Source organism: Phocoena sinus, chromosome 6 (genome assembly GCF_008692025.1).
Source record: "Phocoena sinus isolate mPhoSin1 chromosome 6, mPhoSin1.pri, whole genome shotgun sequence".
In the NCBI taxonomy this organism is placed as follows: Eukaryota; Metazoa; Chordata; class Mammalia; order Artiodactyla; family Phocoenidae; genus Phocoena; species Phocoena sinus.
Window position 1 is genome coordinate 34,623,756 of NC_045768.1, and position 27,004 is coordinate 34,650,759.

At 50.9% G+C, this 27,004-nt stretch overlaps 1 protein-coding gene across 1 annotated transcript in view; it reads right to left on the reverse strand.

The window, feature by feature from the left end:
• The window catches only part of CCDC180 (coiled-coil domain containing 180), a 75,213-nt gene that overhangs the window by 32,728 nt on the left and 15,481 nt on the right, over positions 1–27,004 (reverse strand). Inside the window, 15 exon segments of the mRNA XM_032633865.1 lie at positions 602–728; positions 1,793–1,908; positions 2,755–2,928; positions 4,047–4,169; positions 5,892–5,980; positions 8,547–8,626; positions 12,210–12,329; positions 13,683–13,846; positions 15,772–15,867; positions 15,987–16,097; positions 16,196–16,324; positions 17,301–17,410; positions 18,453–18,541; positions 21,314–21,504; positions 22,599–22,721. Coding sequence (XP_032489756.1) covers positions 602–728; positions 1,793–1,908; positions 2,755–2,928; positions 4,047–4,169; positions 5,892–5,980; positions 8,547–8,626; positions 12,210–12,329; positions 13,683–13,846; positions 15,772–15,867; positions 15,987–16,097; positions 16,196–16,324; positions 17,301–17,410; positions 18,453–18,541; positions 21,314–21,504; positions 22,599–22,721 — 1,842 coding nt within the window.

Consider the following 27,004-nt stretch of genomic DNA (forward strand, 5'->3'; position numbering starts at 1 on the left):
AGAGTGAGTGGGGGGGATCCTGTCACTGGCAGTGGCTGGAAGTATGGGTGGGTTTGGGGTGTGTGGAAACAGAAGGAGCCCAGCAGAGGAGCAGGGTGAGGAAGGGCAGGGGGCAGTGGCAGATGTAGGAAGAGTGAGGAGTTTGCTGAAGCAGGGAGAGCCAGGGCGGGAACCGGATGCAGTGGGGGTGGGGCTCTGAGGTCATCTAGGGACTGTGGGCTGGGTTTGGTAGGGGCTGCAGAGCTGGTGAGGGCCTTTTGAGCAGGAGAGTGGGTACATCAGAGCTGTATTTTAGGAGGGTTATGCAGCAGTGGTGAGTTGGGTGAATGGAACTCAAAGAGTCACATAAATTAGCCTTTTAATTGTAATTCCATTCAAGCCTGAGGTCTGGATTCTGAGCCCTTCAACCTCTTTTAATCTGAGAAGAGATGGTGTCTTTAGGAGACGCTTTTAGCTTCTCACTCCTTGATGTCCTGACACAGATTCTAACTCCCCACAGTCCAGAGAGGCATTCAAAATTGAGGCAAATAAGACCTAGACGTCATCCTCTCCCCATTGCTCCCTGGTGAGCAGCTGGGATTTTTTGTATCCCTTTCCATACCTGTTCAAAGATTTCACGAACACAGAAGTGTCGGCTGAGGGTGGAGCTGTAGGAGTTGAGTTCCTTCAGTATGATCGCTGGGTACTCCATCACTTCCTTTGTCAGGAGGCCATGAGAACTCTCACACCTGGGAGGCAGGGAGGTGAGACCCCTGTCTAAGGGGGGTCAGCTGGGTGTGAGAGACCCCAGCCAAGAGCCATGCCTGGGACCACATGGAGGTGGGCTTGCATCTGGCGTTTAGCTCTGCGCAGAGCTACTGCCTAGGTTTCCTTTTACAATAACAGTCTTTGGTTTGTTTTGCTATTTTTCTGATCATACAAAGAATACATACTCTTTGTAGAACATTTAGGAAACACATGCGAGAGAGTTCTCTGCATGTTGTAACATAGGTTCCCACTTCCTGTCTACTGTACTAACCCTGTCCTTGAACTTTACCTATATCACCCCATCAAGCACTCCAAACCCCCAAGGCCCAGATTCTATCTGTTCCCTGGGGAAGAGGACCAAGGTTCAGGGGGTTACTTATTTGCTTTAAAACGTACTTCTGAATCTAAGTACTGCAGTCAATTGGCAGTGCAGTTCCATTTCTGTGAACAGTCCTTACAGAATTAGCTGTACAAAGGCACCAAGGTACAAGATAGTTCACAGGGAACTGTTTTTCATATTGAGAGATTGGCACCAGTCTTAAAAAGCTAATCAGTTGGAGGATGGCTAATTCATTATGAAGCATCCATATTAATGAATGGATGGTCATTTAAAAATGAAAAAAATCTGCAGTTATAGAACAATTCTTATTTTAAAAACACTGTATGTGTACATACATATCCACATTTATAAATGTCTGTGTTCACAAAAAGGACGAGTTGGGCAGAAGTTAGGAGAATTTCCTACATGTTTGTATTTGTTAACTTTTTTTTTCTTTAACAAAGCATGTATGTTTTAAAAGTTAAGAAGGTGGGGCGAGGGTCCATGCTCTTGACCTTTAAACTCCATGGCATAGAAACCTCCGTCCATAAACTTTTCTGATCCAAGTTCTCCCTGAAACCTTTTGTGTTGGCTGAGGGTAGAGCTGCAAAGAACCACAGTGATCTCTGATGTTGGAGACATCACTGGGTTGGGCTCCTAGGCAGGCACCTTCTGATCCTGAATATGAATTCCAGGCCATCCCCTTCTGGCGTCTGGTCTGCCTACCTGCATTTCATATTCTTCAGAAAATCTTTGGCCTTTTCCAGGTGTAACTTTAGGGTATTCTCACAGCTTTGCTGCCTCAGTTGGTCCAAGAGCTTATCGAGGTGAGCCTCCTGGGCCTGGTAGCCACACCCCAAACAGAAGGAAGCAGATGTGAGTTACCAGAGCTCGACGAGTGTACGTGACACGCAGAGACCCTGCCCCTGGAGCTGAGGTCCAGGTGCCCCGGGCAGGCTCTTTTCTACAAAAGGGGCACCAAATGTACCACCATCCTTACTCTCACTGCTCTGGGCCTTTGGGCTCTTTTCCCTGCCTGGAATGTTCTTCTCTGTCTACGTTATAGCCCTGGAGACCCTGCCTAGATGGGACTCCTCAGGGACATGTCCCTCACCCCCAGCCCGCCCGGGCAGGCCCCCGCTACACCTTCCGGAGGCACCTACTCCCTGCTCTCCTTCTCACCTTTTGTGCTCGACGTCAGATGCTGAGTGCACCCCTCCACCCCTAGACTGTGTGAAGGCAGGTGGGTGGGGGCCAGCTCATGTCCTGTGGGGACAGGATGACTGCCAGAGGTAGATGCTCCGTGCCCCGCAGTCTGTCTGTCTCTCATGCAGACCCCCTCACAGACATGTCTGGATCCGGCACCCATTGCACAACCCGGACCTGACTCGCAGGATTCTTCTGCTCCCATGCAGCCCCGTGACCAAGGTGAGCCTCAGTTTCCTATCTGCTCAAGTTTTATAGCTTGAGGCTTTACATTTGAGTCTAAGATACATTTAGGGTTAATTTTTCCATAAAAATAAAATACATAAAATATAGTGTGAAGTATAGATTGAACTTTTCTTTGCTTTGCATCTGAACACTGGCTGAGTTCACGGGCCACCAAGCAGAGCCGCTGGGTCGCTGACAATCCGGGTGTGGCCCTGCGCTCATGCCTCGTGGGGGCTACCTGGATGCCGGGCCCACACCTGGCTCTCGCAGCTGTGCTTCTGCCGCTGCTGCTCCATCCTCTTCTCGAGCTCCAGCTCCTGCATCAACAGCATGCTCCGATGTACCTCCCACAGCTGCACAGCCTCCTGGAAATAGCTGAAGAGATCTGAGTTCTGCCGCTCTGTCTGCTTCGCCACGGCCTCGAAGGATTTCTGCGGTGGCAGAACCCAGAGAAGGGGCCTTAAGTGCCAATCGGCCCAGGCTGAGGAGAAGACCCCCACTCACGAGGCTCCCTCGCCGGCCAGTGGAGGCCCACCTCACTGGCCGTCACTGCCTGGGCACCATCTCTCAAGGTTTTCTTCTGTGCCACATCGTGGCTTACGGTCCCCTCTCTGTTGGGACAGCATTTCTGGTCTGTCCAAGGCCATGCCCTCGGACTGGTTGACCTGAAGTCCCATCTCTAGACCTGCCCCGTGTCCACTGAAGTCCCTGACAGGAAGAAGATGGAGTTTGGGGCCTACAAAGAAGAAGATGCCACCCTAGAGACCAGCCTCGCATCAGGTGGGCCATACCCACCTTGGCCTGGGGCATCCCTCCTTCTTTGGATTCCCTGACTCAGCACCTGAGCCAAACACCACAGTCTACTGTTAAATCCTCACCTCTCCCTCTTTCATGTGTGTCTTTTATACTCTCCTAGGGCCTGGGGTTGGCAACCTGTGGCCCGTGAGCTAAATATAGCCCCCTGCCTATTTCTGTTTAACCTTGGGAGCTAAGCACAGATTTTACATTTTTTAATGGCTGAATAAAACCTAAAGAAGATATTTAATGATGTAAAAATTATATGAAATTCAAATTTCACTGTCCATAAATAAAGTTTTATTGAAACACAGCCATACCCATTCATTTCTGCATTGCATAGGGCTGCTTCTGTGTGACAGCAGCAGAGCGAGAATTTGTGCCAGAAACCTGACAGCCCACAGAGCCTAAAATATTTACTATCTGGCCCTTCACAGAAAACGTTTGCTGACCCCTGCTCTAGACTCTAAGCATCATGGGATGCAGGCCTGCTGCTCCTCGTGACCTTCAGCACCCAGACTCGGCAAGGGCTCGGGGAGCACTCACTGCCCGAGACTGTTCAATCGGAGTCTGCGGGTGACTGAGGCATCAAGGGGTGAGCCTGGAGCACCCGGCACAGGGGCACTGCTCCGAGGGGCTGCACGCACCAGTGACGGCAAAGTTGTAAGCCCCCGGGCTCCCACTCCTCTCACAGCCCAGCACGCCGGGTGCCCCCCACCCTGCTCCCCAGCTGCACAGGTCCCCAGTTACGCACATCCAAGGCCTCCAGCTCCTCCTCCGCCTTGCTCTGGAGATTTCCCACCATCTGGAAGAAGGACGGGCTCACCAGGCTCTCTGCTTCCTCCTCAGTGAAGGCCTTCCAGTCCAGCAGCTGCTTCTGGAGAGGTACAAGGCAGAGCCTGGCTTAGGGCTGATGGGGGCTTCACCTCAGGGCTGGTGCTGCCCCTGAGATCGCCTCCCAGCCATGCCCGAGAACTCGGCGGAAACTCCCACAGCAGTGGAGACGGTCCAGCTTTATCTGCCCACTGTGTCCAGGTGCTATGTGCTGCCCCTGTTCACTGAATCCCCCAGAGGTGTTCTCATCAGCCCCGTCTGGCAGATAGGAAACCAAAGCTCACAGAAGTGAAGGAACTTGCTGGAGGTCACACACCTGGCAAGTGGTGGAACTGGGATCTGAACTCAGAACTGTCCTACTGCACACCCTACAGGCATCAGCCGCCAGCCTACACGGCCTCAGCGTTGCTGTAAGCCAGACATGGCTCCCATTTCCTGTCTGGAATTACGCCAACTGGAAAGCCAGCTCTCTATATTAATAAAGACTTGATTTATGTGCAAAATCTAGAATAAATCAACCTCCCCCAAACTAAAAACGTGTCTCCAGTGGTATACTTCCAATGCCGCTGCCCAGGAACACCAGGCGCCCCCTGTCAGGCTCAGAGTGCTCTTGGGGTACATGAGGACGTCAGCATTCACCCCCTGCATGCACCCAACCAGGGGCCACGAGCATGGGTACAAGGCGTCAGCACTCAGGGCCACAGGGCCATGGGGCTCTGGGGAGGGCGTGAGTGCCGAGGTGGTGAGCGCTGAGGGTGTGGTCTTGGGGAGGCTCTCCAAGGGCACGAGGTTTCCCTCCAGGCTTTACTCCTAAAGTCTGACGCCCCTAAAGGGCTGACTGAGAGGCACGTGACTGCCCCTAAGGCCACAGAGCAAGTGGGCAGAGCCCTGTGGGCTCGGACAGCCCCTGGGCCTTTTGCAAACTGGTCTTCTCACCTCCAGATGGGGCCAGCGACACCCACTCTGCAGGGCCTTGTAGGATTTGATGAGAGTGGGTGCAGGACTGTGGCACAGCCCCCAGAGACCACAGCGCCCACACCGTGCATCGCACTGGAGAGCGCTCTGCTCCCCTGAACGCTGCTCACCTCAGAGTCTTGGTGGCAGAGCCAAAGCTCGACAGACACACACAGGAGGGGTGGATGGAGGAACAGGCGCTTCCTGGGGCCCACAGGTGAGACCCTCATGGCTTGGGGACTCCTACCACCGCTGGAGCCGGCAGATTACCATCTTCAAAATGATTAGGCTTTTGGGGGTTTTTCATCTAAACAGTTTTCCCAAGGATGCAGGGAGGGGACATTCTGACACAGTATGTCCTTGCACCTCAGAAAACCAGGCATTGTAATTGAAGGGGGTTGTGAGAGGACTCGCTGTCTCACCCTCTAACAGAGGTGGGCGGGTGGAGTGAAGTTGTGTGTGATGCCAGTGGCAACACTATCTACAAAAGGGAAGCATTGGAAATAACTCCCATGACATGACCTCCACTGAATAAATAAAGTGAAGTGATACAGAGGGTCAAGGGTGAAGGCTGAGGTGATCAGAGGGGGAAACTTTGTCCGTGGGGTCAGGGAAGGCTTCCTGGAGGAGGTCATGTTGGGGGCCACTGAGGGGTGGGTGGGAACAGCTGGGGAGAAGAGGGTCCAGGCTGAGGGAACAGCTTCAGAATGCCCAGAGGCCAGCGTGGAGGGAAAGCAGGGGGTGCGGGCTGGAGAGGGGCAGGGGCATGCCCTGTACTCCTCTCCTCAGACGGGCCAGGACGGGCACCCACCTTGCACTTCTGCACTTGGGCCAGGCACTCCTGCCAGGTCTTCTCATACTGCAAGCGGATCCGCATCATGCAGTCCACGTGGTAGGCATCTCCATAGGTGGAAAAAAGACGTCAGCAGCTCTTCCAGAAGAAGAGGGGAGGTTGGCAAGAGGAGTTTCCCCGTCGCTCAGGGCAGAGGCTTCTCCCCAGCCAAGTGCCTCAACAACGGGGATAATTTAGATCAGGGGCTGCTATCTTCCTCGCCTCAAAGTTCCTGACACCCCAAGATAAGGACCTCAAATGAGAAGCCACCTTTTTCTGTTCTGACCCTAATTCTTGACTCAGTTTCCAGGCTGGTGAAATTCTTCTGGGGGAGTTGCACCACGTCACAGAACAGTAACCAGGTGCAAATTAAGGAGCGTTTACAGATCATGTCTGTGGTGAACCCCTTAAGAAGTGAATGGACCAGCGGAACATTCCAAAGCTGATGGATTGATTAATTGATTGATTGATCTTCTCCTCTTCCTCCGCCCTACTGTTTCTGGTTTATAGTCACCTCGGTGTATCTCTTGGTGTCTAAGATAAGGAACTGAAGTTTAATGTTCCTGGCAGTTCTAGAAACTGAAAGATAACACAAAGATTGTGTGGTGGTTGTTCCTTGACAAGGGCTGGGAGTAGGGCAGGCTGGATGGCAGTTAGAACACTGGGGAGGGGAGGGCTTCCCTGGTGGTGCAGTGGTTGAGAGTCCACCTGCCGACGCAGGGGACACGGGTTCGTGCCCTGGTCCGGGAGGATCCCACATGCTGCGGAGCGGCTGGGCCCGTGAGCCATGGCCGCTGAGCCTGCGCGTCCAGAGCCTGTGCTCCGCAACAGGAGAGGCCACGACAGTGAGAGACCCGCGTACCGAAAAAAAAAAAAAAAACACAACACTGGGGAGGGTAGATGTGTAGTGGAACTGGTGAGGAGAGGCCATAAAGCTGGTTTCTCCCATCCCCAGGGCCGCTGCCTAGGCCAGCACACCTCCACCCTTCCTATGAAGTCACTATGATGAAGCTCCGCCCCGGGTCTCTGTGCTTCTGTTCCTGTACTCCTCTGATCCGTTCCCCGCTCTAACCTTATCACTCCCAGCTCAGAACCTTCCACTGGGTTCCCACTACCTTCAGGATAAAGTTCAGCCTTCCGCACATGGCCACGTGGCCAGCACAGTCTGGCCCTCTGGCATCTTCCAGCCTCGCCTGCCACCTTCTCCTTTCCCTGAAGGCCCCAGCTCTGTCTGACCTCTCAGCCTCCCCACATACTAGTCTTCTGGCTTAGAAAGCTCCCCTGACCCCTGGGCCTGGCTACCTTGTACTTGCCTTGCAGGTCTCAACTGGATGATCACTTCCTTGGCAAGGTGTCTTATAACCTTTAACCAGGCTGTGCCCCCAAATACACATTCATGTAGCTGGCCACCTGTCCACTCCCTGCTGTAACATCCTGCGTGGTCTGACTTCCGCTCTGGACTGGAAGCACTCAAGAGAGATCCACCCTGCTGGCTACCAGGGCCCAGCGCCACACTTGCTCCTAGGAGGCGTCCAGTGAATGGCAGCCATTGCTATTATTTACGGTCTCGGGACTCTTATGCTCGGTATTATAATATAATTATAATACCTTTGGAATTATATTATAATACCTTTGGAATTATAAACCCGAGAGGCCTGGGAGCAGTGGTGGGTACTACTAACCAAAGCACCCAGGTCAAGTCTGGCTGTGACACTTCCTTAGCTGTGTGACCTTGGGCAGGACACTTCACCTCTCTGTGCCTCCGAATCCTTCTCTATCACAGAGGGGCAATGACACCACTGACCTCACTGGGTTGCCTCAGAGGAGATTGAAATACTGTATTGAATATATCTTCTAGAGCAAGACTTGGCAAACTCTGCTAGACAGTAATATTTCCAGCTTTGAGAGCCACACAGTCTCTGCTGCAACCACTCATTTCTGCTGTTATAGAGCAGATGCAGCCAGAGACAGTATGTAAACAAATGAGTGGAGCTGTGTCCCAATGACCCCTATTTACTAATGGGCAGTGGCCCGCGGGCTGGAGTTTGAGGACCCTGGTTATAGAGAATTTCTAAACGTTATTATTTATTCTTGAGCGCCGAGTAAGCCAGCCACTGAACTATGACTGGACTGCAGGATTGCACGTGATTCTTACATCAACCCCACAAGGTAGGTACATTTATTATTCCTCTTGAGATTCCTATTTTATGGAGGAGGAATTGGAGGCCAAGAGAGGCCATGACTTCCCCTAGGTCCCAGAGTGGGGACAGTGCACCTCATACATCCAGGGTCTGGCCCCTGAGCCGTCCTCACAGGTGGTCCTTGGAGCCATCCCTCTGGCTCCACGCTGTGGTCAGGGGTCAGAGTGTGGGACCAGCTGGGAAGTAACTTGGGAGGTGGTGGGAGGAGGTGGGGCTCTGCCAGGCAAGGTCTGGGGGTCCGAGATAAACCCTCAGCGCTTACTCTTCTCTCCACACCCCAACCCTTCTTCCCCAAGAGGGACTTGCCACTTACTCCTGAGTTTATAACAGACTCTCACATAAATGACTGGCTGACAGACTGAAGCTGCTACAAAGCTACTACTTGAGCAGAGTTCTGGCGACACTCAAGTGGTTTCCCACAAACGTCACTCACCAAGGTGCTTATTCAGGGAGCTGAGAGTAGAACGCCATTCAGTCAGCTGAGCTTTGCTGTAATTGGGGGGCAGGAGGTCACTGGGGAAGGAAGATGTGACACGTGAGCCATACTTGAATAAAACATTCACTTACCAAAATTGGTAGCATCTTCAAGGAACACGGGTCTAGGGAAGTATCTACGTAAATACCGATGAAATGAGTGACCTGTTGGGGATTTCCTGGTGCTAAAAGCATACCTTGTGAAAAGGTCTAATAACATTATTGAGCATGTTACTTAGAAAATAAAACTGAATTTTCCTAATGGAAAAAAACCAAATGGTTATCACACGACCCAGGAAGCCACTTCGAGGAACCTAATGAGAGATAACAATATAAAATGCATACAGAGTTTATGCATTAAGACCGTTGCTTAACAGTACTGTTTATAAACACTCAAAAAATCAAAAACAACCTTCATTCCAACAATACGGACTTGTCTGAATAAAATACATGAATTCTTTTCTGTAGTCACTAAAAACCATGTAGCAGATTGAAAAATGGTCAGTATCGTTAGGTCCTCCCACCAGCAGGTGGAGTCTATTTTTCCACCCCTGGATCTGGGCTTGGCCATGAGATTTGCTTTGGCCAGTGCGACACTAGCAAACATGACACAGAAAAGGCTTGGGGAAAGGGCTTATGCATTCCACTTGCCCTCTCTTGCTGTAGGGAGCTCTTCTGCCAGCACAGCCACCATGCCTACAAGCCTGGATTAGCCTCCTGGAGGCTGAGGGAGCAAGTGGAGAGAGGCCCCAGCTGCCCCAGCTGAGGCTCCAGACACGGGAGTAAGGCCATCCAGCCCAGCCACAGGGAACTGCTCGGCCAGCTCACAGAATCATGAGAAGCAAAAAATGATTGTTGCTTTAAGCCACTAAGGAAGTTACAGGTGGTGTTTACTGATGTGGAAAAATGCGTATGACATGCTATTTATTGTCCAAACCAGGACATTTTGCCAGTGAAAGGGGGATGAGATTAACAATTACGTCAGACAAGACGTGTAACCCAGGATGGTCTTGGGCAGCCCCCTCATAGTGGGACAGTAAAGAGCAAAAGGTAGCTACAAGAGTGTGCAGGGCATAATCTCAAGTCTAAACATTGTACTAAATGCAATGTGGCACCCTAGACTGGGCCTAGATTGTGGCATCCTAGATTGGGTCCTGGAACAGAAAAAGGACATTAGTGGAAAAACTGGTGAAATCCGAAAAAGTCTGGTGTTTACTTAATGGGAACTCATCAAAGTTAATTTCTTAGTGTTGACAAGTGTCCATGGGCAGTGTAAGATGACAACATTAGGGAAACTGGATTAGGAGTATACAGGAATTCTGTGTGCTACCTTTGTAACTTTTCTGTAAATCTAACATTACTCCAAAATGCAAATTTTATTTTTAAAAACTATTTTTAAATTACATGCACATATACTTACTGGGTCCAGGAAAATCCATGGGGATTCTCCTGGGATTTTGGATAACTCCCTCTTGGGGCCCTGGGAATCTTAATAAGACTCCCCACCCCTCTGCCATCACTGCCCACAAGCCTGCAGAGGGCCTGGCATGCGCCAAAACAAGGATCCTCGCCGGGCATCTGGGGCTATGGGTTTACAGAGGAAGGCCTGGAGCTCTGGGCCGGAATGGGACGTGGGCGATACGTGTGATCCCATATGAGGCAGTTCCATGGAACAGCTCCTCAGGCTTGATTAGAAGGCTCCCCAGCAGCCGCTGACAGGTCAAGGAAACATAGGTGGTGTCTACACAGTGTGCTTTGTGGGAGCTGTCCAGACCTCTTTGCACAAATACCACAAACCCAAACCTTCGCTCGACACTCACTGGAATTCTGTGATCAAGGCTTTGCAACTTTAAGTTGTGTGTTTAAGCATTGTGTTTGCAATGCTTCCAGACAGTGGGATTATGTTCTGACTTCACCTTTTTATATATTCCCACTGCTGGGTCCTATGTCCTATAAATGTGCTCTTGCCTCTGATTTCTTAGAATTGCCCCCACCTTCCTCCAGGCCAAGTCATATCACACACCCAGCTCCATGCTCTGCCTGCAGACACTGCCATTATACAGTGTGTCCCAGCTTTGGCCAGAAGCATCAATGAATGCATTTTTCTCCAGGTCTTTGGCCCTGTCTCTCCCCTCCACTCAGGCAGCCGTCAGCCCCACATTCACAGCCTGTATGAGGGATGTGGTGGGGCATAAAAGACATCAGCCTAAAAATCTTTCTGCATTTTGTCTGCAAAAGTCTAAGTTCTTAGGAGAGTCGAGAACACTGTTGAGGAGAAGGCATTTGTGGGAGTCGGCTGAGAGCCCTGGGGAGGAGGAGGGTGCTGGGGACCAGGACTGTCTCCTCACCCAATAGAAAGGGGCTGGGGGGAGGTGCAGACACAGCAGGATGGCGGGTGCCTGGCAGTGCCAGCCTGGCAGTACCACCAGCCTACTTCCTGGTGGCACCATGGGAGCAGCTGCAAGACCCACATCTCTGGACAGCAACGGTTGCCTGGATGTGAGGACTCAGGGGCTCAGAGCAGCCTCCTCAAGATTCCTGCGTCCAACAGTCTGGAAGCAGCAGCAGTTGCCCAGCCGCATGTGTGTGGACCAAACTCTGATGACCAGACTCCCACCACCAGGCCTGGCTTTGGGTGGGATTCCGTAACTTTCCCTCAGTGGACAGGATCCCCAAGAAAGGCTAAGTTTTGCCCAGCTTTATGAACAGGGACTCAGAGTCAGAAATAAGTGGAGTCAGAGAAAACAACAAAAGCACTTTTCCTTGTGTTGAGATTTTTATCCACGTTAATTTCACACTGCATGAAAATGTGGCTGCACATGGGGCAGGAGATGCCAATCCTGAGGGAGTCCTTCTGGCTCACGTTGTGGGGGTCCTAATAGTCATTTACGTCCCAGGAGAACTTGAGCTCTGTGGTGGGGAGACGGGAAGAACCTGCATCCCAGTGTCCAACGAGGGACCATCCCAGCGTCCAAAGGACCAAGGAGGTGCACGGGTCCCAACACATGAAATGTCTTTGCCTTGCAGGACCACACAGGCTCCATCCTGCTGCTAAGGGTGGATGCTACGGGCTCCCCTGACGGTGGGCTTCCAGGGTCTAGAACAGTCAGTATGCCCCCGCCAAAGAGCTTATCATGGGATCAGAGCTGGACCCAGGTGTGAGGGAAGCATCCACAGCCTCTGACAGGTCCCTGTCAGAGGGAGCAGCCTCCTCACCAGCCTCCAAGCCTTCAGCTTCATTCATACCCCTCTACCCACCCTCCAAACTGCAGATCTGATGGAGTCACTCTGCTCCCCACTGCCCTCAGGAAAAGTCTAGCCCCTGACCTGGCCCCTCCTTCCCCCGCTCCCCTCCGACCTCGCCCCTGTCATTACCCCCTTCCAAGCTCTTCGGCAGAACCACACTAAACTTCTTTCTGCAGCAAATGTGTCACGTGCCCTGCTGCCACTGGGGCTGGGACACCCCAGAACATGGACCCAGGCAACCAGCCCAGGACCATAGAACTGGGAGACGGCCGGGTCTGGAGGACACCTCAGAAGAAAGGTCAACGCTGAGGACTGTGCCTGCCTCCCCCATGGACCCCCGAAAGGTGCCCCTCCCCAGCGGCCCCTCCTTCTGTACCAGATGGTGCAGAGATGGTCCAGCCGCTTTTGCTGCAGGGCGCTCTGGTTCTTAAACATGGTCTCCAGCTCCATCTGCACAGCTGGAGGAGTCTGGATCCTTTCACTGGCCATGAACTCACTGGGCGTCCAGACACGTCAGCACCATGCAGAGGAGGGGAGGGGCAAGGTGGATGGGAGAGAAGGGATGAGACCCACGGTAAGAACGTTCAGAACCCTAGCACCCGGACACCACTCCCAGCCCCTTCCCCTCCATCCGGGCATCTGAGGAAAGGAGGAAAGAAAGAGAGGGAAGGAGAGCGGGGGAGAGAAGAATGGAGGGACCAGCAGGCACAGATCGGGTGTGGGTCCTGACTGCTGCCTCCAGCCCTGTGACCTTGGGCAAGTTGCCCCCGCTGAATCTCAGTTTCCTCTTCTGTGATGGAGCTAATGACAGCACCTTCCTCAAGGAGTACTTGTGAGGACCCAGCAAGATAATGTGAGCAAAGCCCTTAGCACTGTGCCTGGCTCCTGGGAAGTGCCCAGGACGTGTCAGCACCTGCCATCACTGCCGATGATGGTTACTGACATCTTAACAACCTCCCAAGCCCACGCCCAGGCCGAGACCAGGCACTTTCCATGCAGCATCTTGTTGACCATCACTGAAACCCTATCACCAGTTAGGGTGCACCTGCAGAAGGCTCTGTATGTTCAAGCCCTTGACCAAGGTCACAGGGAAAGTACAGGTGCAGCCAGACCTCAATACACTTTTCCTTCCTCCCCAGAGTCAGACTCTGGTGCTCTCCATCTAGAAATGTGGGCGTACAGATGGGCCTCCCATCCCCACGGCTACAGCACAGACAGACACTCTTTGGTGTCCTCAGACATCTTGGTCCCAAGAGTCCCTTTCTTAGCAAAAGAAAGCCTTCCTTATTGGCCAAAAGCTCCAGGACCCTTGTGTCAGTATTAACAAAAGTGCCATCTGGTGGAGGGAGCTTGGAGATGGGCGCTCTCTTCACCCTGCCTCCCATGGGTAAAACCTGCTACCACAGGGTGGGAAGTGTTCCAAGCCTGAGGGATGGCCATTCTCCTTGGCCCAGTAATAGTAGAGTGGACAGTGGGCAGATAATCAGACTAACATTTTCAAACAATTTGTACAGTGCTCAGAAAATGCTTATGAGAAAATGTGTACGAAGAAAATAAGATACAAATCTACATACGCAGTATGTGTCTAAAGAAGCCTGGGAGAAAATATACCAAAATATCAGCCGTGCTTCTCACTGTGGTGAGGAATTAATGGTGATTTTTAATTTCTTCCTTATACTTTTATCTATTTTGACTTTTAAAAAAGAGCACCTATTACTTTTACCACCAGAAAAAGCAAGAGCCTTTTAAAGTAACCACAAAGGGAGGGAGAATGTGGCCCCCTTGCCCACCTATGCTGCCGCCCAGGGGGGCAGGGGGAGAGCCTCGGGTGGTGTGGGCAGCCACCGACCTGAAACCCTGCACCAGGTCCTCCTTCTTGAGAGCCTTCCAGGCATCCACCAGGCCCTGCCAGCGGCGGTGGCCATCGAGCTCCTGCTGCAGCACGGCCTCCATCAGGTTGACAAACAGCTGGGCGAGGGCCCTCCGGTTGCCCAGCAGGGCGTGGTTTATGATCTGCAGTAACAGGTGGGCAGGCTCTAGATAGAGCGGGGGCTCTCCAAGGTCAGAACAAGGCTCAGTTGGAGAGGGGGCTGGTGAGCTGCGGGCCGAGGGCCGAGCAGGGCCGTGGCAGCGTCTGAGGAGTACTATGGGGTCGCTGGGCACTCAAGGAAGCTGCCTGGGGCTCAGCGGCTACGGACATGACAACAGTCTTTCCTGAAGGCTTAACCATGAACCCTGACCACGTGAGTTTCAACCCAGCTCCAAGGCCACCTCAGACTGTTTGTTTAAAAAGGTGATTCTAAGTTCACTGGAGTTAAGCACTTCAGCAGGCTTTCAGTGTTTAACTATTTTTTTAGAAATTTGTTCCAAAAGCAGAGCGCTCATGCTACCGGGGACCAGCCACATATGGCTGTGATGAGAACCAGTACCCAATTACCAAATGAGATCAGAGCTAGGACATTCTTTGGCAGTCCTCCCAGCGGACCTCACCAGGGCACCTTTGGCATGGCAGTCGGGACGATTCTTCACGGTGTGACACTGTTCTACCATTTAGCCTCTCCACCCCCTTAAATGAGAGCAGCCTCTCCCGAGTCCCCGAAGGACTGGGACAGCCAAAAATGCCCCACACATGTCCCCAAGCCCTCTATGCACTGCCCTGGGGCAAGGGTGAGAACCGCCAAGCTCAGCAGGCAGAAATTTCAGTAACAATTTTCACTGAAAACCGAGGTTTGATGCTGGCTGTTCCCAGCTGGGGGGCATTGGCAAGTATCCCCTGAATCTCCAATTCCGTAGCCATAATGTAAAGATAATGCCATTTACAGCACAAGGAAATGCCATTTACAGCACAAGGAATTGGTGAAGTTAAACGAGATGATGCACACAGAGCAAGTAGAAAGTACCAGTTGTTATGCATACAATAAACACAGGAAAGTCAAATGTCGAAACGTAAGTGGGACACTGTTAACTCTGACTCCCCTAATCGATCAAATGGCTCAAAGTTAGGAACTCCTGCTTGTCTCAAAATGAGAGCGGCCACTGCTGCGTTCTCTTATGTCATCCTCCCCCCAAATACTGGTGTTTAAGTATCACTATCCTCATTTTATGGACACGGAGTTCTAGGTGCTGGGGCTGAGTAATTTCAGGAACTTTCATGTCTGGGCAGTGGAGAGGGGGGTCTGTGCTCTCTCTCTGTCTGTGCTTTGTCCAGGACCCCAAGGCACAGACCTGGGCTGGAGCCCATCTGTGATTCTGAACACTGTACCCCTTCTACCCTGCGTGCTGCCAGGAGGCCCATTAACCGGCAAGCCCAGCTTTCTGTACAGGACCTAGAAACCTATGCAAGAGAATGTACCTCTGAGTAGCCGAAAGAAGTGTCCTTTCATGAACAACCTTGATTTTCTTGTATTTTTTTTTATCCCAAAGGAAGCATTTGGAGGAGGCTGAGGGTGTGGACAGAGAAGCAGTGGGGACAGAGCCAGAGGAGCAGGCATGGTTCAGCAATAGACTGACAGCAGGAGGAAAGACAAGAACCACTAGAAAAACTAGACATACAGGGCATGCTGAGGTCACTTATGAGTGCACACACCACCCTGAGACCACAACAGTTGTGAGATCATGCCTCTGTCTTGTAGCACACGTAGCATCGCACATGGTAGCTGAGACACGGCCCCGTAGGTGCTCATAAAATTAGCATTGGTCACACTGATGACACAGTATTAGGTTAACTGGCAGGGAACATGGCAGGGAAGTATAAAATGTACTAGAGAGATTTCTATTGAAAATACTTAACAAAGACTCTAGTTCTGAACTCAAGTAGCCAACCTGAGTTACTTGGAAATGTTATATATGAGAAGCCCATCATTCCTGAGACCCAGGCTCTAGGGCATCCTGGGGTCCTGCTCCCGCGGGCTCATCCCCTGCACGTGAAAACCACTCACCATGGCTTCTTTATCAATCAGCCTGTACACGTCGGGCTGCATGAGGTAGGAAGTTTTCTCTATGATTTCCACATATTTCTTCAACACACTTTTTAGCTAGAAATGACAAGGCACCACAGTGAGTGACTCCCTTCTCCTGGAGAACTAAAAACAGGTGATGACTCATAAATCCCACAAGTGAAAATCACCAAGAGCACATCTGGAGGCCAACTCACTTTATCTGCCCGGGAGAACTCAAGCGAGTGCAGCGTCTTGTCCAGCTCCTTGATCTCCTGCTTCTGGAGCAGGAACTTCTCGGCCACCTGATCCCGCAGCTCCAACAGGGTCTGTGCCAAGAAGTTTGGGTCAGGCTGGGAGAACAGGTGGCAGGGAAGAAAGGAACAGGACGCAGGTAGGGCGGGTTCCGCCACGAGGGGACCCCTACTTGGATGGTGTAGTCTTCAAGGTTGCTGTCGTTTTCCACCTTTTCGAAGAGATTGTTGATGTCTTCGTCAGACTCAGCCAGCTTTTTTAAAAGAAGGGCTCCTGGCTCCACGATGAGAGGTTCCATTTCCTAAAACAGGCCAGGAGGGCGAGGGCTATGGTATCAACACCCCTGGGATGGGAAGGACCCCCCCCAACCCTATAGTAGGGAAGTGCCAGCTGCGGTCCTCTCTCAAAAATAGCAACTCTTACCTAGACCTACAGAGTTCAGATTTACTAATTGTTCACAGCCAGAGCACAAGGGCAGCACTATTCGGGACACATGTCATGTGTGAGGCCTTGTCCTCAGACTCACTTGGTCCTCATCATAGCCGGCAAAGTACGTGCTGACCTTATGCCTGGCCCATGGTTGGAGCTCAACAAATATTCATTAAAGAAGTGGCCAGTGAAATAATTCCAAGAGTGTTTCAGATGAGGAAACTGAGGCTCAGTTCGGTTGTGTGACCAAAGCCACTGAGCTCACGGTGACAGCAGAGCTCAAGTCCAGTTGGGATATATTAGGAAAGTGATAAGCTGGCAGGGAGAGCACCTTCTTGGTGCTTTGGGTCTACGACCAGCTCCCGGAATCCAGGGAGCTCAGGGAGAAAGTGGTGAGTGTGATCCGGGGCCCAGAGAGGACCCGAAAGGGCAATATTCCAGGGATTAGTCTGGTTAGAGGTCTCTGGAGAGGAACAGTGAGCCAGTTGAGGGTAGTGCCTAAGGGTCAGGCCGTTTGGTCCCTTGTTAGTAGGACTGAGCAGGGAGATCAAAGACTGGGCTTTAGCATCAGATCCAGAGTCCAGTTCCCACTTGGCCCTTACGTGCCAAATCAGGCAGGACTTTCTGGGCCTCACCGGTAAACTGGAGGTTATAACAGTACCTGACATATAGAGTTCTGCTCATAATCAGAACTTGTAGCAAGCCATCCAAACATGGCTACTACGATTCTGTCTACACCTGGTGAGCCACTGAGGACCTGGGAAGAGGGGTGGTGGGCGCTGTGCGGAGTCCACCCTCCCCTTGGAATGGCCCAGGAACAGAAGGCAAGCGAGAGGGAGAATTCTCACCATCGCAGTCTGATCGATCTCCTCCTTAAAGCTCGCCAGAGCACTCTCATAGCCCCTCCTCTTGTAATCCCCTCGCCCTTGATGGGTGATGGCGCTGAACCTCTCAGGAACTGGGAGAGAACAACGGAGGTGATGAGGCTGCCCTCAGAGCTCCAAGGTGAGGTCAGAGTACCCAGGAAAAGACAGCAAGGCAGCAAGTGCCTGGGTTCAGGAGATGGCCCCCCAAAGCAGGCCGGCAGTGTCAGAGACTTAAGGACAAAGAAGGTGATCCCTAAGTGCTGTAGGGAATTAAGTCTTGCATATACAGTTAAATGCTCAAAAAAAGTTCCAAATGGTATGTATAGAATAGGAACATTTAGGGTTTTTTAAAAAAGTTTTATAGAAGAAAACACATACACAGATAAGAATTACCAACACTTACCAGCACTTACCACTCACGAGGTATTCTTCTAAATCAGTTACTCCTCAGGATGAAGCCAAGAGGCAGGTTCTATTACCGGCCACTTAATAGGACACTCAGGCATGGGGGTGCAAGACCAAAGGCAGTCAGAGGCTCGGCAGGGGTTGGCATGTGGGCCCTCTGCTCTAGGGCCTGTGAGCTCACCCTGCGCTCTGCGGTCCTCTGAATACAGGTGGGGCACTATCTGGTTTCATGGGCGGTGGGCACTCTTGGGCGGAGAAAGGGGCTATTGTGGAGGCGGAGTTTTCACCTTCTGCTTTATCTCCTTCCTTTTTCTATAGTGAGCATGTATTACTTTTTTAATTACAAAGAAAAAGAGCCTCCATATCCGGATAAAGTCAAACCAGGGTAATGTGATACAGATTGAAAAACCCTCCTGTGAAATCACAGACGAGTGAGCTACATCCTTTACCAAACGGTTTCATCAGGAAATGCTGACTGTGCAGGCAGCCCCTCTTCCCCCCACCAGCTCCCTGGGCTGGGGAGAAGGTTCAGGGGAGATGCTTCAGAGGCAAAGGCCCAGGGGAGAGGGGCGGGGCGGAGAGGTGGGTTCCAGGGAAGGCCCTCTATGATGCTGAGCAGAGGAACAGCTGGGACCTTCAGGTGCTTCTACTTTAGCGCTTCCAGGAGCTCCCCACAGAGCGCTCTCTGGCCCAGGCCACGCCTGCCCTCATGCCTGAACATCGGCTCACCGGGAGCGTCTGGGAGGCCCCGCACTTCTCTGGCAGCAATGCTGTTCTCACTCTCTTGAGCTTTTTCCTTCTTGGCTATTTCCTTTTCCCTGAGGCACAAGCAGAGGAAAACAATAACCAACACCCCCTACCACACCCACCCCTCCCCGCCCCGCACTGCTCCCCTCCAGTGTAGCTCTGGGTCTCCACAGACACCCTGGGAATTGGTAATAGTCCGGGCCCACTGATTCCAAAATGCCCTGAGGATGTGCCCCCAACAAACACTGCCTGGGCATCTGCTGCCAGCAGACACCACAGTCCTCAGGTGAGAAGCTGGGGTCTGCCCCCAGGGATCTTGCTCCATTCTGGCCGCACAACAAGTGTGAGTGGTGGGCAGGAGCCATTTTTCACATGTGGAAACTGAGGGCCACAAGGGGCCTGGCCAACCTGGGAAAGCCAGACTGGGGCTAAGCATTTAGCACGCTCCTCATCTGCTTCTTCAACAACGCATCCTATGAGGCAGCCAGGGTGACCCTGTTGTCCAGGATGGGGGATGAGGGAGGGAAGTCACTGGACAAAGTGGCGCTGGACTTCCCAGATCCCTGCACGTGATGCCGAGGTCCACGGTTCATGGGGTCTGGGTGTGGGAGGAGAGAGCTGGGATCCCAGGACAAACTATCTCAGCAGGGAGGACCAGGTGGGTGAGCACGACCTCAGCTTTGGAATAAAAATCCCTTAATGTGCTGCCCACAGGGCAAGCGCCACAGAAATGCAGCAGTTCTCAGTGACGCCTGCCATTCCTCGGGGCCCTGACATGTGCAGCACTTTCCAGACTTTTTCTTATGTAGTCCTCATGGCACACCTACCACCAAGGAAGACTGCAGGGCCTGGGCAGCAGCTGATGGGGCCCAGGCTGGCCCTCCAGAGGGGGGGGTCTCTCAACCTTGTCAATCAAATGCCCCTGGACTAAGGTGGCCCCACTAGAGCCCGGGTGCCCCGACTATGAGAGCTGCTAACAGCTCTGGCTTCTTGGCCACTTGTCCCAGGAACTTGGGGGCTTGGTTTACACTAGCGGTGATCTACCCGTACCCCACGTTTCTCTTCCACCCACCAGAGGTCCTGTCCTGTGTGAATGAATACACAAGTTGACCGGTTTGGCTGGCCAAACTTTCAAGGAGGGGACAAGGCACCCCAGAGAGGTGCCGATGCTGAGTCAGTGATCCCAGTCCCTTTGAGGGTGGCAGGGCCTGGTAGGTTATAAGCACATCTCTCTTCTTGTGTCCTTGTCTGTCTGTGCCAGGAAGCCAGCACAATGCCAGCGCCCTCCATGAGAAGTGCCTTTCCCCAAACAGTGTCCTGTGGGTGCCAAGAGTGCCTGACTGATGTTATATCCAGTTATGGGGAGGATAGGTGGCTCTAGGCTAAACTCTGGGGAGGAGGGGACCCTCGGGAAGCACAGGGAGATGTCAGGAGTCCGAGTCTGGTAGAAAACAGGTCAGCTGAGAGGGGCCTGGGACCCCTGTAGGAGGCAGAATCACAGCCAGGCTGCACAAGACAATCCTCCCAGGAGGTGGGAGGGAGGGTGGTCAGGTTCCAGCTGTGTGTGCCTCTGGATCCCTGCATGGGGCATCAGGGACAGGGCTGGAGAATGCTGACCTCCAGTCTGTGCCTGGGTGGCCAGTGGGTTTGCCCAGCTGTTCAGGGTGCTGAGTGTCAGAAGCCTCAGGGGACCTTTTCCTGGGAAAACTCAAAGGGCAGGGCAAAGACTTTTACCCAGTCAATCCCTGCTCCAATGGGGGTTAAAAGGAACACAAAGGCAGATACAGCAGGACTGACTTCCTGTCCCAGAGTCCCAGACTCGAGAAGGTTTATGGCTGGTGCAGAGCTTAACGAGCCTAAGGGAAGCCCAGCTCCTGCTACATTCGCCAAAGTGCCCCGTAAGGAAGCACTTTTCCTTTTCCTTTCCATTCCTTTCTCCCTGCTTGAGGAGTCTAAGCTCAGGGAGCTGAAACGGCATATGCTCAGGAATCTCAAGTTCAACTTCTGAACTCGGAGGTTCAGAAGGAACTCCTGATCTCCCTGCGCCAACCCCACTTGCTCCCATCTCAGGCAATGGCACCTCTGCTGTCCACCCAAGCGCTCAGGCCAGAGACCTAGGACTCTCAAGAGCCCTCTCCTCCCACCCAATCTGTCACCTAGTCCCGCGGGTTCTGCCTCCAAAACAAACCTGAAGTGCATTGTGTCCCTCTCACAGCCCCACAGAGCTTGCGTGGACTGTGGTGGCCTCCTCCCTGGCCTCCCTGCCTTTCCTCACAGCCCCCACATTCTACACACCGCACAACCTGAAGGCCTTCAAAATGCAAATCAGCTGTTCACTTCAGTACAGTCCAAAATACGGACTGTGGCCTGCACATCTCTCCTGGCCTCATCTCCCAGCCCTCTCCGCAGGCCCGCTGACTTCTTCAGCCTTCTGAACAGATATGCCGGTACTGTCTCAGAGCCCTGCTCTGTGTTTCCTTTCCTCATCCTCTCATCTCAGCTGAGGCCCCTCCTCAGACAGCTTTCCTGACTCCTGTCCCACCACCCTGTCCTCAGTGTCAGAGCCTTCCCCGCTTTGGGGAGACCTGCTTATTTATGCACTGTTGAAGCCTCAAGTTCCAGGAGGTTGGGATCCGCATACCCAGTGCCCCGGCGAGGGAGAGGGCAGAAGAGAGGGAGAAGTAAACAATCCTGCAAAGTAGGTGTTATTACCGCTCTCTCTCAGGGGAGGTACCTGGGACTTCATTCCTATCTGGTACTCATCTTGTGTGAGCTCTTTTTGAGTTTTTGAAAATTCTAACCACCCCTAGTGTGTGGGATGTGGCCTGGACAGCAGGACCTACCTGTAGAGAACAGGGTTTTCTGTGACCCAGTCATTGGGTAGGCTGTGCGCCCACTTCCGCTGCCGAGGAGACATCATCTCCCCTTCACGAATATCCATCTTCGTCATCAAGAGCTTCCTGCCATCCTTTGGGGCCATGGAACGCTCCATAGCTCGCTTCCTGGTGGATGCCAGGGAGTGGACCAGCTGTACCTAAATCCAGGAAGGTCCAGGTTAGGGGGATCAGAACTGCAGACTTCCCAGCACCCAGGCTGACTGCGCTGTCTTAGGTCAAGTGGGAGCCGGCCAGCAGGAAGGCATTTTGAGGGAGGCCTGCAACCCCAGGGCACGCTCCATGCAGGTGGGCTCTCCCCTCCCCATATCAGTCATTCAGCCATTTCTAGGAGGGTATCTTTTAAGAAATTTTAATGAGGACCAAGATGCTCATCCCCACATTTTTATAATCACAAGGAATTGGAAAAATGGAACTGTCCAACAATAGGAGATTGGTTGAGTAAACCCAGTATGACCCTTCAGGTGAATGTTAGGAATTTATTAAAAATGAGACTTACAAAGGATTTTTTATGACATGAGGAAATGCTCAGGATATGATATACCATAAAATATATCAATTAAGAGCATAAATTACCAAGCCTTCCACAGAGAGCATTATTTAGGGCTCAAAGTAGGAATAAAAATCCCTTTTAAATAAGCAGTACACAACTTCAAAAGAAGGGTTTGAGTCTGTGTGTTTCTTTTAAGATATTGTTTCATCTGTGCAGTTTTTTATAGATGACAAGGCAATGCCAACAACCTATATGGCTGTCAAGAGGGCATTATTACCTTAATAAATTATGGGAAGTCCTAGGTCAAAAACTAAGCAGCCACTAAACATCGTGAAGTTCGTGAATGTGCAGTGACAAGGAAAGGTCTCTGGGATAATTTAACCAGGGAAAAAGTAGGTTTTAAGACACTGCTATAGAATCAAACCCAGTTTTTAAACAGAAGAATAAGAAATGCTTTCATGCTAGGTAAAAGCTCCAGGACACCCAATGGCTAATTCTGGCTATTTCTGAGTAATTTAAATTAAATTTAATTTAATTTAATTTTCTAATTTTCAGAAACAGACATTCTAATTTTGTATCCTTACATTTCAGGAGCCAATAAGAATTATTTTTAATCTAAGCAATTTCAAAGCCCTTATTTCATCAGATTCCAGGCAAGGAAGTCTTCAGAGGGAGGGAAGTTTCCAGGGGGCCGGAGGGAAGTGGGGGGCAGGAAAAGGGGGAACAGAAGGACAGGCTTACCTCAGCCTCGAAGATCTGCTGGTAGACTTTCCCGCCGGGAATTTGGGTCACCTTCCCCACTGAGGACATCTTGGCCTCTGGCTGGACACCCCTGCAGGGAAGCTGTTGCCTGGGGTTTGGTCTCTATTAGACCCGGACGGATACTGACAAACCTCCCCCTACCCCTCCGAGGACAAGTCCTCCCCCGAGGACAAGGCTCCCCAGGCAGACAGGCTGGCCGGGTCCACGGGGGCTGAGACTCCTCTACCCTGGGAGAAAGCATCAGGGGCCCTCTCAGGCCTCAGGGTTCTTACTTTAAAAGAAGAAGAGGGGGAGGGGTGCGAAGAAGCAAAAGGGAAACAAACCTCAGGCAAGAACCTAACTCGAACTCACTGAGAAGGTCGGCTCTCCCAGCCACGCCAGGCGCAAATCCGAGGCTGACGTTGGTGACAAAGAGTAATAGCTATTGCTTGTGCTTCACTCTCTCAAGCTCTTCCGGGAAAAGTCTACGTGCCCAAGGTATCAGCTGGGCTTTCAACCCGGCCTTGAACCCCCAACTGGCGCAGAACGCGGTTCGAGGACTTCCCCCGCACCCCTCCCCCCCTAACAAAGGACACCTGGGTAGGAGGACGTGGAGGGAGGGAGCGGCCTGATTCTGGCCACGCTCATTAGGCACCTACTGAATGCTGAGAAGCCCAGCAGGCTCCTCTCACACCTGCCCCACAAACCCATCAAGGAGGAGGGGCAGTCTCAGGGCAGGCCCTCTAAGCCCCTCCAAGTGGAGGGAGGCCCTGCGCCCAGAGACCCGGCCGCGCCCGCACCTGCACCAGCAGAAAGCACCACTCAAGTCCAACCTCAACTGCAACTAGACACACTTGGTCTCCAAGGCAACGCAGAGGGGCGGGAGCTCCGTCGGCCCCGCCCTCACGCACTTTCCCAGGAGGAGGCGGGTTGCGCTTAGCGACGGGGAGCCCCCCCTCGTGGAGTAGTGAAACTCCTGCCAGTTTCTCTGTGCAGGGGATACCTCAGGGCTGGCAGGAGCATCCAGAGAAGCACATTGACTATTCCGAAAACTAGCAGGAGACAGGAAATGCATCTCTGAGCCATTGTGGTCAAGAAAAACCATCCTATCTTCTTTGTCTTGGTTAAAACCAATCTCTGCTGGGAAGTAGCATAGAGTAGTGCGTGGCTATAAATAAGAAGTGGAAAGCATCTCTAAAAGAGACCATCTCTTTCTCAGACTAAAAGAGAATCCAGGCCTCAGGCTTGAATGGAATTACAATTAAAAGGCTAATTTATGTGACTCTTTGAGTTCCATTCACCCAACTCACCACTGCTGCATAACCCTCCTAAAATACAGCTCTGATGTACCCACTCTCCTGCTCAAAAGGCCCTCACCAGCTCTGCAGCCCCTACCAAACCCAGCCCACAGTCCCTAGATGACCTCAGAGCCCCACCCCCACCGCATCCGGTTCCCGCCCTGACTCTCCCTGCTTCAGCAAACTCCTCACTCTTCCTACATCTGCCACTGCCCCCTGCCCTTCCTCACCCTGCTCCTCTGCTGGGCTCCTTCTGTTTCCACACACCCCAAACCCACCCATACTTCCAGCCACTGCCAGTGACAGGATCCCCCCCACTCACTCTGACCCTCATCTCCCTTTCCTCACCCCGTCACCTCTCCTTTCCCTGAACGTGCTTGTACGTTGGTCGCTGTCAAATGCAGGAGTTCAGGGCATCCTACTGGAAGGGGTTTTCTGAGGGGCAGGTGTGCCCTCCTAACTTTCGTCCAGCTTCCACTGCCCTCAGCAGTGTCCTGCACATAATTCAGACACACTGAGTGCTCCCTGGTAAACGCACGAATGCCCGGAATGTCCTGGTCTGACTCTCCCAGAGTTGGCTCTTTCCCACACACGCACCCAGAGTCCTGCACGGCCAGGGCTGAAGATACTTGTGGCTGACACTGAACTTGGTGAGGGTTTCCTGTAGGTGTGGGGTTCCTGACTCCTCAGAGAATCCCTCCCCTCAGCAGGGATCCCTGTCCCAATTGCTCATAAATGCTCCCTATGTCAACTTCCTTGAATAAGTGATCATTCTGTCCATACTAGTTTCAGAAATTAAGAAACAGTGAGTAGAAACCCTTTTATTCCCCTTCTTTGGTCCCAGGTTTTATTAACAAGGTGAAATATTGTAACAAGTGATTGGACTAATTTTAGCTGGAAGTAGAGAAAGTATATTTAAGTGAGGTTAAGGGTGAAAAACACAATAAAAAATAAGAAATGTCCAGGAATTATTTGCAGTTAGCGAGATCTCTGTCTTGTCTAAGAGGCCCTGTTGGCTTGGCCCTTCTACATCAGAAACTGTGTTTTGCCTGCTCAGATAGATGCTTCCTGGGTTCCGAGTAAGTTTAATACTCTCAATAACTATGAGAGGGGTACTGTAATTAGATGAAGAAACTGAGGCTCAGAGAGTTGGTAACTTGGCCAAGATCTCCAAGATAGGAAGTGATTAAATCCAGGATGTGAACCTCGACCATGTAATTCCAGAGTTTTGAACCAAACACTATGTCATCTGACCTTGGGACTAACCAGAAAAAAAGTTCTGGATCCAACTGATAGGATTTGTGTGTTGAACTATAGCACACATACCGAAAAGTATGGAAATCATAAGTGTATAGCTTAATATATTATCCAGTGGGAATACACCTGGTAACCAGTACCCACAAGAAATAGAACATTACCAGCTCTCCAGGAGCCCCCTTTGTGTACCCATCCCAAGTCACTGCCCTCTCCTCCCCAAGGGTAACAAATATTGTAACTTATGAATTAGTTTTGCTTGTTTTTGAACTTAAATGGAATAATACAGAATGTACCCTTTTATGTCGGACTTCTTTCATTATGTTTGTAAGTTTCAAACATATTTTTGAATGTGGCTGTAGTTCATTTTTATTTCTGATATCCCATTACCAAAAAATATAACCCATCGTATTTATCCTTTCTATTATTGATGCACATTTGGGTGGTTTCCAGTTTAGAGAATTACCAAATAATGCTGCTCTGAACATTCTTTTGCATGGTGAACATATGTAGGCATTTCTATTTTATGTCTATTCATATTTTCATATACTTAAGGCTATTCACATTTCTTTTTCCATGAACTGTGGGTTCATGTCTTTTGCCAATTTTTCTACTGTGTGTCTGTTTTGGGTTTTTTAATTTGTTTGTTTGTTTGTTTTGCTATGTATTGTTAAGACGTTACTTCTCCCCAAATTGATCCATAGATTTATACAATCACAATAAAGTATCTCAGCAGATGTCTGGTGGACACTGACTATTTGATTTCAAAATTTCCATAGAAGTACAAATGGCCAAGAATAGTCAAGACAATCGCAAAGAAGAATAAACTTGAACGGCTTACACGACCAGATATTAAGCCTTAGAATAAAGTTACAATCATCAGGGCAATGTGCTGTAGTAGCGCAAGGATAAACACAAAGAGAAACAGAGAGTCCAACTCAGACCCACACATACAAACATTTATGTTGTATATACTAAAAAGGCCCTGCAGAGCAATGGGGAGAGGATAGTCTTAGTAAACAGCCCAGGGTCGCTAGTTATCCATATGGGAAAGAAATTAATCTTGACTCCTACCTTACACCACGAACAAAAAATCAATTCCAGGTGGATTTAAAATCTAAATGTGGAAGTTTAAAATAATAGCATTTGTATTAGATAACATAGGAGAATATTTTCTTGACCTTGGGGCATAAAGACAAAAATTATTAAACTGGATCTTATTAAAACTAAGAGCTTCACTTCATCAAAAGATGCCTTCAAGAGAGTAAGAAAGAGCAGAAGGAGAATAAATATGTGTCATATATTTATCTGGAAAAAGCCTCACAAAGGATACGTAACTAATTTCTGTGAATTAATAAGAGGAAAGAGACAATCTACCTGAAAAAAGAAATGGGCAAAAGATTTGACTAGGTATTTCACAGAAAGATAACCAAATGGCCCACAGGTACATAAAAAGCTGCCCAATATCATTACTCATCAGGAAAATGCAGATTAAAACCACAATGAAACTACACGTGTACCAGAATGGCTGAAAAATGCTGACAATACCAAGTGTTGGTGAGGACGTGAAGCAACTGGAACTCTCATACACTGCTATGTGTGTAAACTCCTACAACCACTTTCAAAATCTCTTTGATAGTATCTCCTAAAAATGGACTTACACATACTCAATGACCCCAAAATTCCATTCCTGGGTAAATGCCTCAGGCTCAGTCATAATATGACAAAATTATGAACGTTTAAAATTTGACAATACATCCTAAAGCTGGGGGAGAAGTAGAAAAGTGATGCTTCCTCTCCAGACTCTCCAGGCCCATCAGGTCCAGCAGTCTGTAGACCTGCCTGATTGCACTG